Source organism: Crocodylus porosus, unplaced genomic scaffold (genome assembly GCF_001723895.1).
Source record: "Crocodylus porosus isolate Cpor-Errol unplaced genomic scaffold, CroPor_comp1, whole genome shotgun sequence".
Lineage (NCBI taxonomy): Eukaryota > Metazoa > Chordata > Crocodylia > Crocodylidae > Crocodylus > Crocodylus porosus.
Window position 1 is genome coordinate 29,176,010 of NW_017728951.1, and position 17,471 is coordinate 29,193,480.

General features: G+C 43.2%; 1 protein-coding gene across 1 annotated transcript in view; it reads left to right on the forward strand.

Annotated features, from left to right (window-relative positions):
- Nucleotides 1-3,669: 3,669 nt before the first annotated feature.
- The window catches only part of BTAF1 (B-TFIID TATA-box binding protein associated factor 1), a 95,977-nt gene continuing 82,175 nt past the window's right edge, over nt 3,670-17,471 (forward strand). Inside the window, exons 1-3 of the mRNA XM_019555514.1 lie at nt 3,670-3,987; nt 13,928-14,051; nt 17,026-17,140. Of these exons, the coding sequence (XP_019411059.1) occupies nt 3,974-3,987; nt 13,928-14,051; nt 17,026-17,140 (253 nt within the window). The 5' untranslated portion in view covers nt 3,670-3,973. The remainder of the gene's footprint in view (nt 3,988-13,927; nt 14,052-17,025; nt 17,141-17,471) is intronic.

Below are 17,471 nucleotides of genomic sequence, written 5' to 3' on the forward strand. Positions count from 1 at the left end.
AGTGATCATGGTTTAGTGAACACTTTAGTCAACATTTTAATTGCTTCTTAGCACTTTTAATTGCTTCCTCAAACATGTAAGAACTTATAGTTAAGATTATTCTTGACTTAATGATAAGTAATATACAAAGTCAGTTCCAGAACTAACTATAGATGAGTCACTAAATATTACAATATACTAAATTCTATATCCTGAAGGGAAGATCTTTAATACAAAATAGCACTTCGACACTGAACTTTTTAAAAAGTGAAATTAGTGTAAAAGTCTCTCCAGTCAAAAGTAAAGCAATTAAAGTCTCTCTCAACATGGAGATTGCTGTATCTTATCTGAAAGACTGAAGATAAGCCCTAAAAATGTAAGCAGAAAATCAAGGGGGGATAGTATGGTTAAACAGTATGGAAGAAAACATGAATGTCGCATGCCTCCCAAGGGTGGGGGGCGCACAGCAACTGCCTGCAGGCAGCAGTGGTAGGGGTGTGGCAGCAGTGAGCAGGGAGCTTCCACAGGCAGCTGCAGCGGTGTTGGCAGTGGGTTGAGCAGGGAGCTCCTGCAGTCAAGCCATGGGGGTGGGAGTGGCGAGTGCTGACTGGTGATTGGCAACTGCCTAGAGACGCCGCCAGTGATGTCAGTGGGGAGGGGGCGGGGGGTTAGCGATCGGTGACCACCTGCAGGCACTGCTGGCAGCAGCGGTGGTGGCCAATCTCAGGGGGTGCACGTGCACCCACATGCACCCTCTATGCGTAGCCACTGAAAGAAAAGTTACTCAAACGAAACACATATTCTTCTGGCGAAAAAAGAAAGAAATCCAACCTTAATGAAACTAATGAAAAGGAGCCTAAACCAGGAAAAAGAAGTAGGTAAAATATAAAAATTAGGAGCAATAATTAGGAACTAAAGACCCAACACTTGAAGACATAAAAATAAACAAGATTTTTTAAATACTTCTCAAACAGAAAGCTGAGATTCACTTGGTCTGTTGGACTATTACAAAACAGGAAATAATTAGGGAGAAACAGGCCATTGCAAAAAAGCTGAAGTATTTATTTGTATCAGTGTACACAACAGATACTAATAATAGACCAAGTCTGACAGTTAATAACATTAAAGTATTATCACAGATGAGATATTAATAGAGGAAGTGCTGGAAAAATTGAGATAATAAAGAGCAACAAATCACCAGGACTTTAGTATTCAGTGGAATTGAGAGAGAATGCAACTCACCCACTAAAATACTAGATGCTCTATCACTAAAAACAAGTTCTATAACAGGAGACTGGAGGCAGCAAATATTCTGTCATGGGGTTCCTCAGAGGTAAACCTTTCCTTCTTTGACAAGAAATACTGGTAAAACAATACTTAAAAATACAGGTTCTCAAGATTATGATACAGCCAGACCTAACTAGCACAAATTCTATTAAGGACAACTCATTCCTCTGATATTTCTACTGTAGCGGGACTAAAAGCCCCTGCCCCTTCTTGCTGGGTATGGTAGAATATTAATAAGAAGACATTTTCTACTGGTAGGAGTTTATAACAGAAGTATAAAGTAAAAAGCAGGGACAACGGACAAGTTAGCCAATATTGAGCTGATTCAGACCTGTGCATTAAGTAGGTGTTACAGCTTGTCAGCTACTTACTACTTGAAGTGTAGATGGGCATCCAGTTAAAAACAGATTTAAGGGCAAGTTTGGCCACGGATGTGTGGGCTTTGCTGTTTTTTCCCCTGTAAGAAAAAAAAAGGAGGCAAGAGAGAATTTGCAAAGAAGGCCAAGCGAATGGAAGCGAAGGTTCATCCAAGGGAGATGGGCTGTTTTGGCAAAGTCCCTCAGAAGAGGTCACTGCTGAAATGAAGTAACACCCTGCGTGAGAAACTGGGAAAGCAGGAAGAAAAGCATGACACTAAGATGTGTGGGGATGTGGGCATGCTAGAAGGGAGGAATAGGCTGCAACCAGACCTAGACAGGTTACAGGGGTGGGCAGATGAGAATAGGATGGGTTCAACACCGACAAGTGCAAGGTGATGCATCTGGGGAGGAAGAACCAGCAGCATACCTACAGACTGGGGAACTCCCTTCTCGTCAGTACAGAGGCAGAAAAGGATCCTGGAGTCATCATTGATGCCAAAATAAACATGGGCCGGCAGTGTGGGGAGGCAGTCAGGAAGGCCAACCGCATCTTGTCATGCATCCAAGGATGCATCTCGAGCAGGTCCAAGGAGGTGATCCTCCCCCTCTATGCGGCACTGGTCAGGCCGCAGTTGGAGTACTGTGTCCAGTTCTGGGCGCCACACATCAGGAGGGATGTGGACAACACGGAGGGTCCAGAGGAGGCCACTCACATGATCAGGGGGCAGCAGGGCAGGCCCTATGAGGAGGGGCTACGGGACCTGAACCTGTTCAGCCTCCACAAGAGAAGGCTGAGGGGGGATCTAGTGGCCTGTTACAAACTAGTCAGAGGGGACCAGCAGGCACTGGGGGAGTCCCTGTTCCCCCGAGCACTACCAGGAGTGAGTAGGAATAACAGTCACAAGCTGGCAGAGGGTAGATTAAGGCTAGATATCAGGAGGCGCTACTTTACAGTCAAGGCGGCTAGGATCTGGAACCAGCTTCCAAGAGAAGTGGTGCAGACTCCTACCCTGGGGGTCTTTAAGAGGAGGCTAGATGTACACCTTGCTGGGGTCATTTGACCCCAGTACTCTTCCTGCAGGGCATCGACTTGATGATCTGCTCAGGTCCCTTCCAACCCTAGAAACTATGAAACCTTTGGGTTTTTTTGCACAGCTCAAAGAACAACAGATGGCCCAAGCTTAGCCGGAGGAGAGCGGGGATTGGTGGAGGAGGCTGCTGGGCGGGGTCTCATGGCCTTTAGAGCTGTTTGAAAGCTTCCAGGGCGGCTCTGTTGTGTCGGGTTGGAAGGAGCCCAGCTTCCCCTCTAGTTAATAAACGCATGATTCGGTCTCGGAGCCAGCTACGCCGTGGACCAGCCTGCGCAGCCTTCGACACCGCCCGGGGCGGGGCTTGCGCAACTCCGAGCTGCCACAGGGGGCGCCCTCGCGCTGCTAGCGCTTCTCGCCGGCTCGGGGCGGAGGTCGCGGTAGGGGCCGCCGGCACTTAGTTCACAGCGCAACTTGCCGCTTGCGCAGGAAGAGGCTTGGCTGTCTCGAGGCTGCCGTCGCGAAAGGCGAGCGGCCCCCGCGCGGCATGCTGGGAGCTGTAGTCTCGGCCCCTCTCGGGACTGCCGGCCGCGCTCCTTCCGCTCCGGAGCGGCTTGCACAGAGCGTGGACGGGGCTGTTCCACCACGCGAGGCGGCGGGTGGGAACCAATGACTCCCTCCGGCGGCGGGAAAGCCCCGTGAGCGGGTGCGGAGGGGGTCCGCAAAGTTCCTGCCTCCGCCTCCTATCAGCCTTACTATGCATGAAGGGTGCGATCCCAAGCACCCCCCTCTGCCCCACGTGTGGCAATGGAATGGCCCAATGGCGGCAGCCGCCGCTCCCCTCCCCCGAGCAGGCTCGGCGGCCTCCATGGCAGAGCCTGCTCCGCTCTAGCGGCGCGCTCCCTCCCTCCCTCCCCGCTTTTAGAAGCAGCCTCCCTATTGGCTGTGGCCCTGCCCCTTTGCCAATCAGAAAGCGGCTATCATGGAGGAAGGGAATAAATACAAGATGGCTGCTCATATAAAACCAGGCATCGGGCTTCTCCCGAGTGATGGGGGAATAGAGGCTTTAACCCGCGCTCTGAGGGCTGTTGGCCGCACCCCGCTGCGTCGCTGCCGCCCCGCGAAAGGAGCGGAACCGCGACTGCCGCCGGCCCCAGGCGCGCTCCGCCGGTGCCTGTGTTTGCCCCTCTGGGGCCGTGGGCGGGGTGCGCAGCCCGAAAGGCCCAAGTTAGGCCCCGGCGTCCTCTCCGGGAGAGCGGCGGCGGCCCCCGCCTGCCGCCCCGCCGGTCTCCTCCGGCCAGGCCCCGGTTCCCGGTCGCCATGGCGGTCTCCAGGTCAGTATGAGCCCGGAAGGGCGGGCGGGGGCCACAGAGCGGGGCCTCGCGGCCTCCTCGTGGGGCGGTGGCGCGGCCTGGTCCTGGGCAGCGCCCGGGCCCCCCGCAGGCTGGAGCCGGGGGAAGCTCAGTCAGGGTGCCCGACTCTTCTCCCCCGCCCCCCCACGCGTGCTCTGCCACGGCAGTTCATGGCCTGCCCTCACACGTGCCCGAGTCCGGCAGATTCCTTCGACCTCAAGACCAAGCTGGGAGTGCAAGTGTGGAGCCACAGGATTACCAAGGACCCGTGTTGCCCACTTGGTCTCTGCCTCCTGGGCTGCCCCCCAGAGAAATGGGCTTCCCTGCTGGGATGTGATGGAGGGGACCTGGTTCTCTAGAGCTGTGGGGTGGGGTGGGGGTTTCCTGGCTGTTGGCTCCCCTGTGGAGTGGGCTGTGTTGATATTTTATACAGAAGTCTGTTCAGATCATTTTCTATAGCAAGTCTAAATTCCCCCTCCCTCCTTCTGCTTTTGATGTACATCTGGTCAACCTCAGAGCAGTGTAGTAACTTAGCTGTTTACGGGATCATGTGGAAAGAGGTTTGGAAGTAAACTTTGGGAGTCCTCTTGTCCAGGTCCCTGTTTAAGGCAGGGTTCTCCCTGACTGAACCATCCTAGCCAAGTGTCTGTGTAACCTGCTCTTGAAAATCTCCAGGGATGCAGATTCCATAATCTCTAGGACCCCCTCCTAGTCAGAAAGTTCCTCTTAATTTCGAACCTAAACTTCCCATGCCAAAGCTTGAGGCTACTGCTCCTGGTCCCCTCTCCTGTGACTGCAGAGAATACTCTTATCTCCATTCTCTCTATAATTGTGGTTCAGGTATTTGAAGACTGTCATCTAATCCCTCCCACCCATAGCCATCTCCAGCCTAATACTTTTAGTTCTTGCAACTTTTCCTCATAAGTCAGGCCTCTAATAATGTTTGTCCCTCCCTGCTGGACTCTTAACAATCTGCCCACATCCTTTTTGAAGTGTGGGGTTCAAAACTACACAGTATTCTAGATGAGGCTTCGCTAGTGCTGAAATGAGCAGAAGAATACTATTGTACTAGTAACGAGACTTGGCGATTATCCATGTTGGTGTTGTGTCTGTATTAGCTTCCTTAAGAAAATCGTATCCTCATCCCAAAATTTCTCTTGGTATAACAGTAGAAGATTTATGAACAATGGTAACTTAATTTGTTACTGGAAATCTTCCAGAAATGCTAACTTAGATAGCAGTGACTCTTTTAAGAAAGTTTCAGCTGTTAATTTAGTTTAGAAGCTTTTAATACAAATTTCTTGCAACTGTTTTTCAGTCACTCCAGAACTAAATTTTGTATCTATATTTCCTCCTTAATTGGCCTTAAGAACTTAAAAGCAGTACATGACTATCTTCCGTTTTTTCTGGGGGGTGGAGAACCCTGCTGTATCACATGCGAAGCTGCTTCAGAGCACTGTTTAAATCACTTTTATTTTGTGGGCAGCCATTGTAAATAATTCTTTTTCCATTATGCAAGAATTCTCTAATTGTAATGCAGGACTTTCTTGAATATCAAGAAATGGCTGACTAGTTGGTACATTTTTTAAGGTCTGGTCTACAAAAGGGATTTCTTTCAGTTCCGATTACTAATGTGGTTGTGTTTGTATAAATCTCTGAAAACAAAACTGCTCTGTAGAATGGGGTATTTGCACCTGTAGCAGGCTTCTGGAGGTTGGCATAGGAACAAATTCCCACTGTGAGCAGGGTGAGCTTTTATAATTTTATTGGGTCCCCCCCCCCCACACGCCTTGAAAGCTTCTGTTCATCATTGTGTGTCATAAATGACACATTACAATGTACAAGTCCATAACTGACATAAGTTTAAAGATAGTATGCAGGATTTTATCCCTTATATGCTGTAAATTATATGAAAAGTATCACAATATTGGGGTGACACTACTCTGATCTTGCAGCAGTTTCTTCGTAGAGAATGCATGAGAACTGTGGTTTTTTGTTTTTGTTTTTTTGCAGAGCTTGTAACAATTTGGGTATCTAGCATCATGCATCTCCAAGATATACAGCATCAGTTCCGCATGTAGACTGATAAGTGTTTACTTCTGCACATTTTATACTGGATGGTCAAAGACCATCCACACCATTTTAAAATATAGAGTAATTTCTGACAAGTGACACTTTAATAAAGTGGAAAAAGGAGGCTCTAATATTGTTCTGTACTGTCAATAGGCATTGAATTGAAAACTTTGTTTTCAAGAACTGTTATCTTTGAATGCAAACACTTTTTGGTATGTGTTCGTTTCAAACCTATGTGAACATAGTTAATAACTAGGTGACAAGTGTGTTTTTATGCTGCATTTAGGTGTGTTGTTAAGGCTTCTTTACAAGTTTCATGTGTCTTTAGAGATGTGGACTTTTCTCCTGCATAGTTGTGGTTAAGAGTATTCTGTGTAATATGTTAAATGTCCAGTGATCTCATATATTTTAAGAAATAAATGTGACTTAAATCTTTTCTTGTATATAAGCCTAGGATTTTGCCATAGTAATCATAGAAAACATGAATTTGAACAAGTTCTATGCAATCCTGTAAATGGATATATAAACAGACGTAAGTTGATGTATGCTTATAAAATAATGTATGTCATGCTAACATCAGAGCAGTTCATGTTTCACTCTGTCACATTCCTCATTAGCTGTTTGAGGCATGTGGTATGCTAACATGTTAGCATATATGCATTCAGTAAGACTTGTTGTTAAAAAATAAAGCAGGTAAGTGCTATTGAATAAAAGAGACTACACCTAGGGTGAACATGAGGAACAACATAAATGCTAAGCAGGGAGGTGAAAAGTTCCGGAGGGGTATGTCTTCATGAAAGTATTGGTATGCATAATATCTTGCATTGTATGTAATAATGGTGTCCACTTTGAGCAAAAAGCAAGCTGTGTCAAAAATCTTGAGTGCTTTGCGTAAATGGAATATGCAGGCATTGCATTTGGAGTAAGAGGGACAAGTAAATTTTGAAAAATACCGAGTAAAATTCGGTCTGTAAAGACAGAAGAACAAATGCGTTATAGAACAGAAGTTTATCGAGTTCGTTCTTGTTGCACTACTAATGTTCCACTTCACGTCCTAGTCAACTCTTATCAAATGCTGTTGGGAAAGCTCTGTGACGCACATTGGGGGTTTTATTATTATTATTTATTATTATATTTTTTTAATCTTGTTTGGATCAGTTGAGAAAAATGTATGTGATAGCATCCTTTGAAAGTGCTGTAAAGTAATCTGAACAAACTATTGAAAGATTGTCCAGGGTAGTGGTAACCAACATTTTTTGTCAGGCATGTGAAAAATTAGTCCTGTGCCCCCTATGAGTGCTGCTTGGATCAGGTAGACTAGATGAAGGGGATCAGCTGCTCTGCTTTCTCCTTCCTGCTTTATCTGCCACTATGTTGCCTGTCACTTCTTTGATCTGCCTGCATGCCATGTACAAGGCTGTCTGTGCCACAGGCTGGGTATTCCAGTCTAGAGCTTAGCCTTGCTCACGAGCTCAGTTATGCTGTGTTCCAAGTATTGTAGCAGTGCTGCATTCCACAAATAAAGAGGAGAGTTAGAATTTTTTTAAGTTCTCTTCTAGTATACTGTGTGTTTTAGAAACCAGGAAGTTCAAAGTATCGGGCCAAGCAGTGGTGGGAAACAGCAGTCCTTTTGACAAAAAATACTGCTTTCATTAGAGACAATACTGCATGTGACACAAATGAAGACAGGTGTGTTTTTTAGATGCTGCGCACACCATGTGCAAAGTGCATTTGCTTAGTGCAGTAGGGTTTATATACAGAAAATCATTTGTAAACATTAAGAGCCTGTTGCTGAAAATGGGCTTTTACTATATGCTTTGTCCATGAAACAAAGCACATCAGTACCTCCAGGGAAAGGAGAAAATGCCTGCAATACCGTCATCATTGGTTATGGCTGGTTTGAAGCTGTCCATTGCTTTACCAACTACATTGAGGATTATGCAGAACCTGTTTTGGAGAAAAGTGTGAACAAAGCTGTAGCTTCACCACTGAGGACATGGTATCCTTGTGTGGCCCGTCAAAAATGTGTGCAAGAAATATCAGCTGTTTCCAGCAGAAATTGAAGCACATAAAATGGCAGACTATTGGCTAACCTTGCCAGCTGGACAAAATCAAATAACTAAAAATGCATGATTCCAGAAAATGTTCAGCAAAGGCAGAATTTTACATATGTGTATTACACACTTTGGTCAACTTACTGCCAGTTTTTGGGGTTTCTTTTTCCAGGTCATGTTAGGCGTTTTTATTCCAACCAAGCGCAACATAATTGAGTTTGCATCAAGCTTGCCTATCAATGCAGTTCCCAAGTTTAAAGACTGTGAATTGGCAAGAGTAAAATTTAGTAGCTGAAAGTAGCTTCCAATCTGAAGTGCTTAACCAGTGAATCTTAGCATGACTTAGAGCATTGTGTAGTATTGGTTCTTATTGATTTGTGCAGTCTATTAGTCTGTTTAAAGCTGCATACTTTGTGAGACTTCTTTCAAAATTGTCTTATGACATGAAGGACAAAGATGTTTCAGAATGAAGAAACACTCTAATGACAATTACAAATTGTACTTGCCCTTTTTTCTGTTAATTAACTATGTTTTGTTCAATGGGCAAATATATTAATTAAATGTTAGTACTGGTTGTATTAATAGCAAGATGTGTTTTAAAACAGCTGTGTAGACTGGTGTAGTAGAAAACTACATGCATTTGGTACACTTCTATACCTCTGCTATGAAACTTACCAAAAACATTATTCTAAAATAATAGCCTACCTGGCTAGAAGAATAAATGCATGCGTCTTACCATCTTTGTGATCTGTAATGTTTGTTGATTTAAGTTGAAAATTGACTGATATTGGATAGAAACTTTTCCAGGACTACTTTTAGCCTTAAAACTTTACATCAAAAACAGATTGTAACCCTGTTTGTAGGGTTGTTTTTGTTGCATCTTTTTGCACTTACAAAGCAATACATTGTGAAGTTTCATGCTAATGTTAGATTCAGATAGTGGACAAATAGAAAGCTCTCCCAGAATTCCCAGTTTGTCAGAATAAAGCTTTGAACAAGTGAAAGTAGTGCTGGGAAATTTGAGGAGCTGTACAAAACTAGCTTAGCAGCTTGCAGTGTTCTGTTCCTTAATTAAAACATGGCTAGCACTTAAGAGTACAGGAATGGATTTTTGAGATCTTGTTAATTTGTATTCCAGTACACCTACTGAATGCATAGATGACTTGTTTTTGTTAGCTTAATTTCTGCTTTTTTTGGTAAGTGTTGTGTTTTTGTTTTTTTAATCATGGAAGACTGAAATCTCTCCCCTGAGCTTCCCCCCTAGCTGAGTAGCAAAGCCCCATGGTAAAAAGTCTTATAGAACAGTTTTTTGGGTTTACTATGTGTCTTGCAGTAAGTACAGAGGTTGCCCTACAAATATCCTTATCAAGATTAGATACAAGTGGGTGATTTTTTTAGGAAGGGTCATTATCCCCATGAGACAAACCAGGTGTGGGAAAAATCAAACTTTGCATTGTGGTTGAATCAGAACTGACAGAGCCAGCTTGTCTTTAATTAGGGTTATACTGTGATCACAGGGAGAATTCCATACAGCAAGGGGAATCACCCGCTTCTCTGTTTCAAAGGAATCCTCCTCTAAGTTTACAAGTGTGTTTATACTTAAGACAGAGGTGGGGGGGGAAATACAACCTTGGAAAAACAAAATGATAAAAAATTACACACAGACATGCAGGGAGTTTACTTAAATGAAACATCTGTGCACAGGGTAATAAGGCATGCAGGATTCCTTATCTCAGAACATGCAACTGAAATGAGCAGTATCAGCACTTCTGGTCTCTGTCTCTCTGTTTTCCTAGTCAAGCAGGCCAGAAGCCCGACCAAATCTACTACACAGGCAAGGGAGATGGGGAATTTTAAGGATAAATGTTGAACAGAAATAACCTCTTAGGACTTCTCTCTCTTTCACCATCCTCTTCCATACCTCACCTTCCCAGGGTTATACAGGGGAATGTACATGGGTAAAGAAATATTTGTGCAGCAACTAAAGCAAGAAAAATCAAAGCAGCAAATGAGTTCCTTCTCTCTGTTAATTTTCTGTTAATGGATAAATGGGACCTTGGTATGAGCCCCTGATTTGATAAAGTAATTATGAAATTACAGCTCTGTGGCAATAGAAGGGTCAAGTTGGAGTTAATAGAATATAAACCAGAGGTGGGCAATTATTTGGTCCTGAGAGCCACGTAGAGAGATTTGATGAGCTGTTGCAGACTTGGTGAACCCCTTCCCCCCTGCATGGAGTAACTTGTCAAAACTCTCTGTCACTGGAAAGTCCGGGGAGCATGGCATCATGCAGCTGGCTGCAGCCACAACAGGAGCAGCCCCATTAGAAGCTGCATGCAGGTCCAGGGCCTAGGGCAGTATGCTGTTCTGCTCCCTTTGCCTGCAGCTCTGCTCCTATCCTTGCCCCCTGCTGTGCTGCTTTGGGTAGGTGGACTGGGGGATGTGTGGACCTCCAGCTTTAGCTCCTGGTCACTACATTATGGTTTTCAGTTATCATACTTTAGTGATCTGTAGTAAACAAGTCAATGGTGCAAATACTATGGCACACGTGACCCTAGAAGTATGTGCAAATTGCAGACAGTTTTTAGATTTGACCTAACTTGGCAGAGTTCTTGTTAGATTTTTTTTGCAAGCTTGCATGATGGTTTTCAGACTATATGATCAAATCCAGAAGGAGAAAACAACTAAACTGAATGAAGGGCCACTAAACTGAATGAAGGGCCACACAGCTGATTAGAAATATGAATGACTGCTTTGTCTACTTTTTGCAGTATAAAACTCTAAACTCATACCATTTTAGAGGCTGGTTAAGATGTGTGTGTATGTGTGTATATATATATAAAAAAGGACACGGGCAGAAATTTAAAAAAAACACAAACCAAAATTTGTAGGCTACCTTCCTTTGAATGCCTTATTATAGGTAGGTTTATACCAGGTTTATTCTGAAGACTGAAGAAAAACAAAGTACAAACTTAACAATTTTAACAGATCATTGCTTCTAAAATTTTATGTAGTCAAGTAGTGCTTCTTGTTTTAGTCTCTGTATTGGAGAAGATACCTTGTTACCTGTCTGAAAACTTGTGCATAAGTGAAACTGGAAAAGAACTAAACATTCTTTGGTTTAAAATGCAACAGCTGGTAGGAGTTGGACTAGTTCCATTCCCAACGATTGGCAGTGGGAATTGTAAATTGAGATCTTTAAATTATTGAGTCCATTAATGGAAGGTGGCTTTTGCCATTGATTTCAGGTGAATTCTAGAGCAGAGTTGTGTGTGAGGGTGGAATGGTAGAAGTATTGCAGCTTTAAAAGAAAGTCCTCTTATAGTTGATTTAAAAAAAACAAAACAAACAAAAAAACCCTAGGTCTTTATTTAGAATGGAAAGACCAAGGACTTAGTTTGGTTGTATAGGCATAATATACTTCACAGCTAATACTGAAATTAAGAATACAGTGGGTTTTTTTTTTTTAAGGATGGGTCATGATGCTCTTTTTGTTTTCATACATAGAGAGCTTTTCAGGGGGAAGTGGTCTGATAAGTTTGCACACACTCAGAATTTGTAGGTGAAGGAAGATGGACTACTCGGGGGGGTGGGGAAAACAGCTGAGAATGTGTAAGACGGGAGCATGCAATTTACAAGGAAGAGCTGGACAAGTGAAAATTTAGGAGCGACGTTAAGAATGGGAACACTAAAGTATAATTAGGACTGAATAGCTTTGAAAGCTACAAATCAATTGGTTTCAAACAGTAATACAAATTTCTCTTTATAGAAACGTGTCTCATTAATGTCATTATTTCTTCGATTATTTCAATTCCTTGTGATTTTGTAAAGTTAAAGTAGCTATTTAATCTTTTTCTTTTCTTTGTTTCCTAACCAGAGTGAACAGCTAGTCCAAAAATGTTAGGTTTGTGGTGATGGTGGTGACTTCTTTGGTTTTTTTTTTTTGGTTTTTTTTTTTTTTATGTAATACTACATGCTATCTTTTTTTGCTACAGTCTTAACTACAGCAACTTTTGCTGTCTAGGGGTAGGGATAAACAACATTTGAAATGATTCAAAGGGTAAACTAGGTCCTTTGATACGTGTCCTTTTGAAAGTCTCAAAAACTGGTGCAAGTGCTCCGAAAGTAATTCTATTGGAAACTACTGTTAGGAAGCACTTCCTGTTATGTGCATGCTATCTGTGGAGTGGGGCAGGAGAGAACTCGGTCCTTCAGCATCCCCCTGCTGCCCCCCCATTCCCACAGGATGCTCCGTTTGCCCCACCATCTCTGTTCACAAGGTGCCTGGTACCTTGAGGTATGTAGAAAAAACATATACAGCTGTCTGTCCAAATCATTGAATCTCTCTAAACTGAATTGGAGGCTTCTGATTTCAATTTGGAAAGATTAAGGGGTCTCCCAATTTTGATTCAGATTTGGAGATTTGGTTGCCAAATCTCCACCAAATCGAATCAGCAACCAAAGCTTTGCACAGCCCTAATGGTTAGCTTTGCTCCTATGGTGGGGGGGAGAGCCACAGAAGGTAGTAGCCTTCTCATGGCCCTTGGCTAGGAAGCACACTGCAGCCACAGCAGCTTTAAAGCTGTCCAGCTGGGAACACAGCAAGGGGCTGCATGTCTGTTTTCTCTCTTTGAAGTGCTTTACTTGTGTAGCATTTGAAAAGCTTCTGCATCCCTACGATAGGAAAACTAAAATTGACTTAAGGGTCTTTTGTGATGGGGGAACACCTACCTGGAAGTCCTAAATTTTGCCCAGTAATTCAGGGATGAGCCATGTTATATTTTTAGAAACATATTTAACTTTGTTTTAAAGATTCCAGGTGGTGATGGAGATTTTACAGTATTCTGAGTAAAACCAGTTGAATTGATTAATGGGAATTGGAAGCATAGAAAAATAGGTCTGGAAGCGACCTCAGGAGATTCTTAAATTTGCAATAGCAAATGCTTTCATCTCTTTTAACCTCTGTAGGCCAGAGACTCTCAAACTCTGAATTCTTTGTTTAAAAAAATCTCATGATTAGCTCAGCTAATAATGAGCTAAAATAGTACGTGGAACATGTTTTACAGTAGCCAGAATGTTGTCCTATCCCAGACAAAAAGGTCAAGAGCATCATCATATTGACAAGTTACTTGTTCTGGGGTTTTTAAGCCCAAGTTACCCTCTGAATTTAGCGATTGCACATCTGCATACTTGCATGGGGAAGGAACGGGGCAATATCAGTGTCCAAAGAAAAAGCCGAACATGACAAATAGGTTATAGCTTGCAGTTTTTTGTGTCTTTGTTTTTTTGTTTTTTGAACAGATATTAAGGAAGGGTATTCACATTCTTTTTTTCTCCTGGGTTTTCTTAAAAGACACCTGCATGACAACCTCCTTCCAGTCTAACAGCAACACTTGTTATTTGAGTTTAAAATTATTTCTGTTCTCAGAATAAGGTTAAAATCTCTCTTTGATATCAGTGGGCGCTTGATCATGTTTACAACTTAGTAGTGAATCACTCTTTCATTTACAGCAGGCACTTTTTTTTTAAATAGCAGGTAACCAGAACTTTTTTAATGTAAGGTTTTTCTTCACTGCTTGATCTCTTTATCAATCTGCACATTTTCAAATTGAGTACATTGGTTACTAGGAAAAAAACTTAATTGCTGACTTCTTGGGTTACATCTTGTCTTTCCTCCGTGCATCCAGCTCCTTGCAAATCATCAAGCATGGTAGAAAGTCTGATGGTCTGATATTAATGAAATGAGCCAAATAAACTAACAGTGTAATCCTCTTGCATTTTTTGCTTGTGTTTAGGCTTGATCGTCTCTTTATTTTACTGGACACTGGTACAACACCTGTAACAAGAAAAGCAGCTGCTCAACAACTTGGAGAGGTGGTGAAACTCCATCCCCATGAATTAAACAATCTGCTATCTAAAGTAAGCTTTTTATTATTATTCTTAGTACAGTAGGGGGTTCTGCCTGCTAATGAAGATAAAACTAGACTTATCAGTTAGGTTTGCATGTATAGTTTTCATGTACATTGCCAAATCAGAGCCTTCTGATTTAAGAGACCACATTAAAGATTCCCAAGTGCTTTACTTTTTTTCTTTTAATTTTATTAGAAGACCACTCCTTTTAAGCAGGTGACTTATCAGCCTCTGGAATGATCACTTAAGATCAGTTTTGCTGTGTATTTTAAACTTCTTTTTTAGACAATCAAGTACAAGTGAGGAATTTAAGTTACAAAGAGAAATCTAATTATGAGTTCAGTTTCCTGTTGCTACCTTGTTAGTTGGGTGGGAAAAATTGCTTCTGTGATGAAGCTTTACAATCTTAGAATGCTTGGGGTGATCGCACAATGTGATTCCCATTTTCAAAAAAGGGAGGAAGGAGGACCCAGGAAACTATAGGCCAGTTAGTCTTACCTTGATCCTGGGTAAGCTTTTTGAAAGACTTATCATAGCGCATGTCCATGAGGGGCTAGCAGGGGAGATTATGCTTAGGGGCAACCAACATGGGTTCATTAGGGGCATGTCCTGTCAGACCAACCTGGTGGCCTTCTACAACCAGGTCACCAAATCCTTAGGTGCAAGTGTAGCAGTGGACGTAGTCTTTCTGGACTTTAGGAAGGCCTTCGACATTCTCTCACCCCATTCTCATTTAAAAAAAAGACTGGGGGACTGACGTCAACACCTACACAGTCAAATGGGTCACTAACTGGCTGGAGGGCCACACACAGAGTGGTGGTTGACTGGTCATTTTCGACCTGGAGGGATGTGGGCAGTGGGGTTGCACAGGGCTTGGTCCTCAGGCCTGCACTGTTCAACATCTTCATCAGAGACTTGGATGAGGGAGTGAAAAGCACCCTGTTCAAATTCTCAGATGACACTAAGATGTGGGGGGAAGTGGGCATGCTAGACGGGAGGAATAGGCTGCAGTCAGACCTAGCAAGTTACAGGGGTGGGCAGATGAGAATAGGATGGGATTCAACACTGACAAGTGCAAGGTACTGCACCTGGGGAGGAAGAACCAGCAGCAGACCTACAGGCTGAGGAACTCATTGCAGAGGCAGAAAAGGCTCTTGGATTCACCATTGATGCTAAGTTGAACATGGGCCAACAGTGTGGGGAAGTGGTCAGAAAGGCCAACTGTACCTTGTCATGCATCCACAGATGCATCTCAAGCAGGTCCAAGGAGGTGATCCTCCCCTTCCTATGCAACACTGGTCAGGCCACAGTTGGAATACTATGTCTAATTCTGGACACCACACTTCAGGAGGGATGTGGATAACATGGAGCGGGTCCAGAGGAGGGTCACTCACACGATCGGGGGCAGCAGGGCAGGCCCTATGAGAAGAGGCTACAGGACCTGAACCTGTTCAGCATCCACAAGAGAAGGCTGAGGGGGGATCTAATGGCCTGTTACGAAACTAGTCAGAGGGGACCAGCAGGCACTGGGGGAGTCCCTGTTCCCCTGAACACTCCCAGGAGTGACTAGGAATAATGGTCATGAGCTGGCAGAGGGTAGATTCAGACTAGACATCAGGAGGCGACACTTCACGGTCAGGGCGGCTAGGATCTGGAACCAACTTCCAAGAGAAGTGGTGCTGGCTCCTACCCTGGGGGTCTTGAAGAGGAGGCTAGATGAACACCTTGCTGGGGTCATTTGACCCCAGTACTCTTCCCTGCCATGGCAGGGGGTCGGACTTGATGATCTGTTTAGGTCCCTTCCAACCCTACAAACTATGAAACAATTTCAAAGGATTGGAAAAGAGACCGACTTTTCCTTATTTCCAAGCTTTTAAATCTAGTTGAGTCCAGTGAAAATACTGAAAACGTATTTGTTTGACAGCTGATGACAATTGCTGTTTTAGTTTGTTCTCTCATGAGGTAGGAAGGAGGGGCACAAGTCTGCAAAACTGATACTTTTATCACAATGAGAGTTAACCACTTTCACCTAAAAATATGGTCCTTCAGAGTTGATGTATCAGTACTGGTAGGTTACTATAAAGTTTCCAGACCTGTCAGTTTGATACCTCTTGTAAATGTTAATCTCAGTTTCTTTTAAAAAGTGAAAAATAGTATTGAGCCTCAGTATTCTGAGGAAATAGTCTAGATTTTAAAAAGCAAATTGAATTTGACTGGTACTTGATTTGTCATGTACTTCTACTATGCATTTGTTTGCTTGGTACCTAATTTTGCTTGAGCATGACAGGTTTGTGTGTGTGTTGGGTTTTTTTGTTTTGTTTTGGGGGGTTGGGGGTTGTTTAAACAGCAGCAGTCTGTATTTTGGGTTTGCTTTGTTTTTTCCTGTGTTTTAAATGCAGTCTTCTGACCAACAGATTTAACTTATCTTTATCTTAGGCCCCCAGTAGATGTTGCATTTAAAATGTGTACTTTTAAATAGTAATTTAGTAATTAGCCACATGTGCAACTCAGTTGAAGATGTAATAATGCAGTAAATGAGCCATGGTGTTATTTCACACACAATGTAGAACATCTTTTGACTTGTTTGCATCATGCCTTAAAATAAATGTAGTCAGGACCTGTCAAAGCACCCAGGGCTTTTAATAGATCCTGGTGCATGGGGAATCTGGCATGGGGCTGTTCCAGTTGTTGCCAAGAACCAAGTTTTGTCCCAAGCACAGCCAACAATCAGCTGGTCCAGGCTGCCCCTGCACCAGCAAGTAAGGCATGATTTGGGATCTAATCCTCATTTGCAAAACTGCATCCTGCGATGCACGATTGTTGGGGTCGAGAACTGGATCCTATCACATCTTAAGTTGAACATATTTCAGGGGCCTTCTACAACAATTAACGGTTGATGGTTGCCCAGTACAAGAAAATATTTAAAACTAACTTGTTTCCTGTTTTGTGCGGTTTGTTTTGTGTTTTTTGTATGTGTTTAAAGGTGTTGGTATACTTAAGAAGTACAAATTGGGATACTCGCATTGCAGCAGGCCAGGCTGTTGAAGCCATAGTGAAAAATGTACCTGAGTGGAATCCAACTCCAAGACCCAAGCCAGGTGACTTTTAAACACATCATGTAAAATTGGTAATAACTTTTATGTATGATTACTGTGGTGTAAAACTTGCCAGATTGTAGAGCAGGTTGGAAAAAAGACTATCACAATTTAAGGGTTCTGTATAGATTAATAAAGTTGAGAAGAAAATGTGTCTGAAGCTTGCTTGCCTTTTTTCCTTCAGAGCAGCTCATCGCTCATCGTGTATCCCTTCTATGATTGCGGGGGATGGTAACCTGTTTCTATCAAAGAATATTTAGTGGGGTTTGTTTGTTTTTTTTTTTTTTTTTGCGTTTTGTTTTTTTTCCCCTCCAGCTGCTTTAAACTTTTCTGT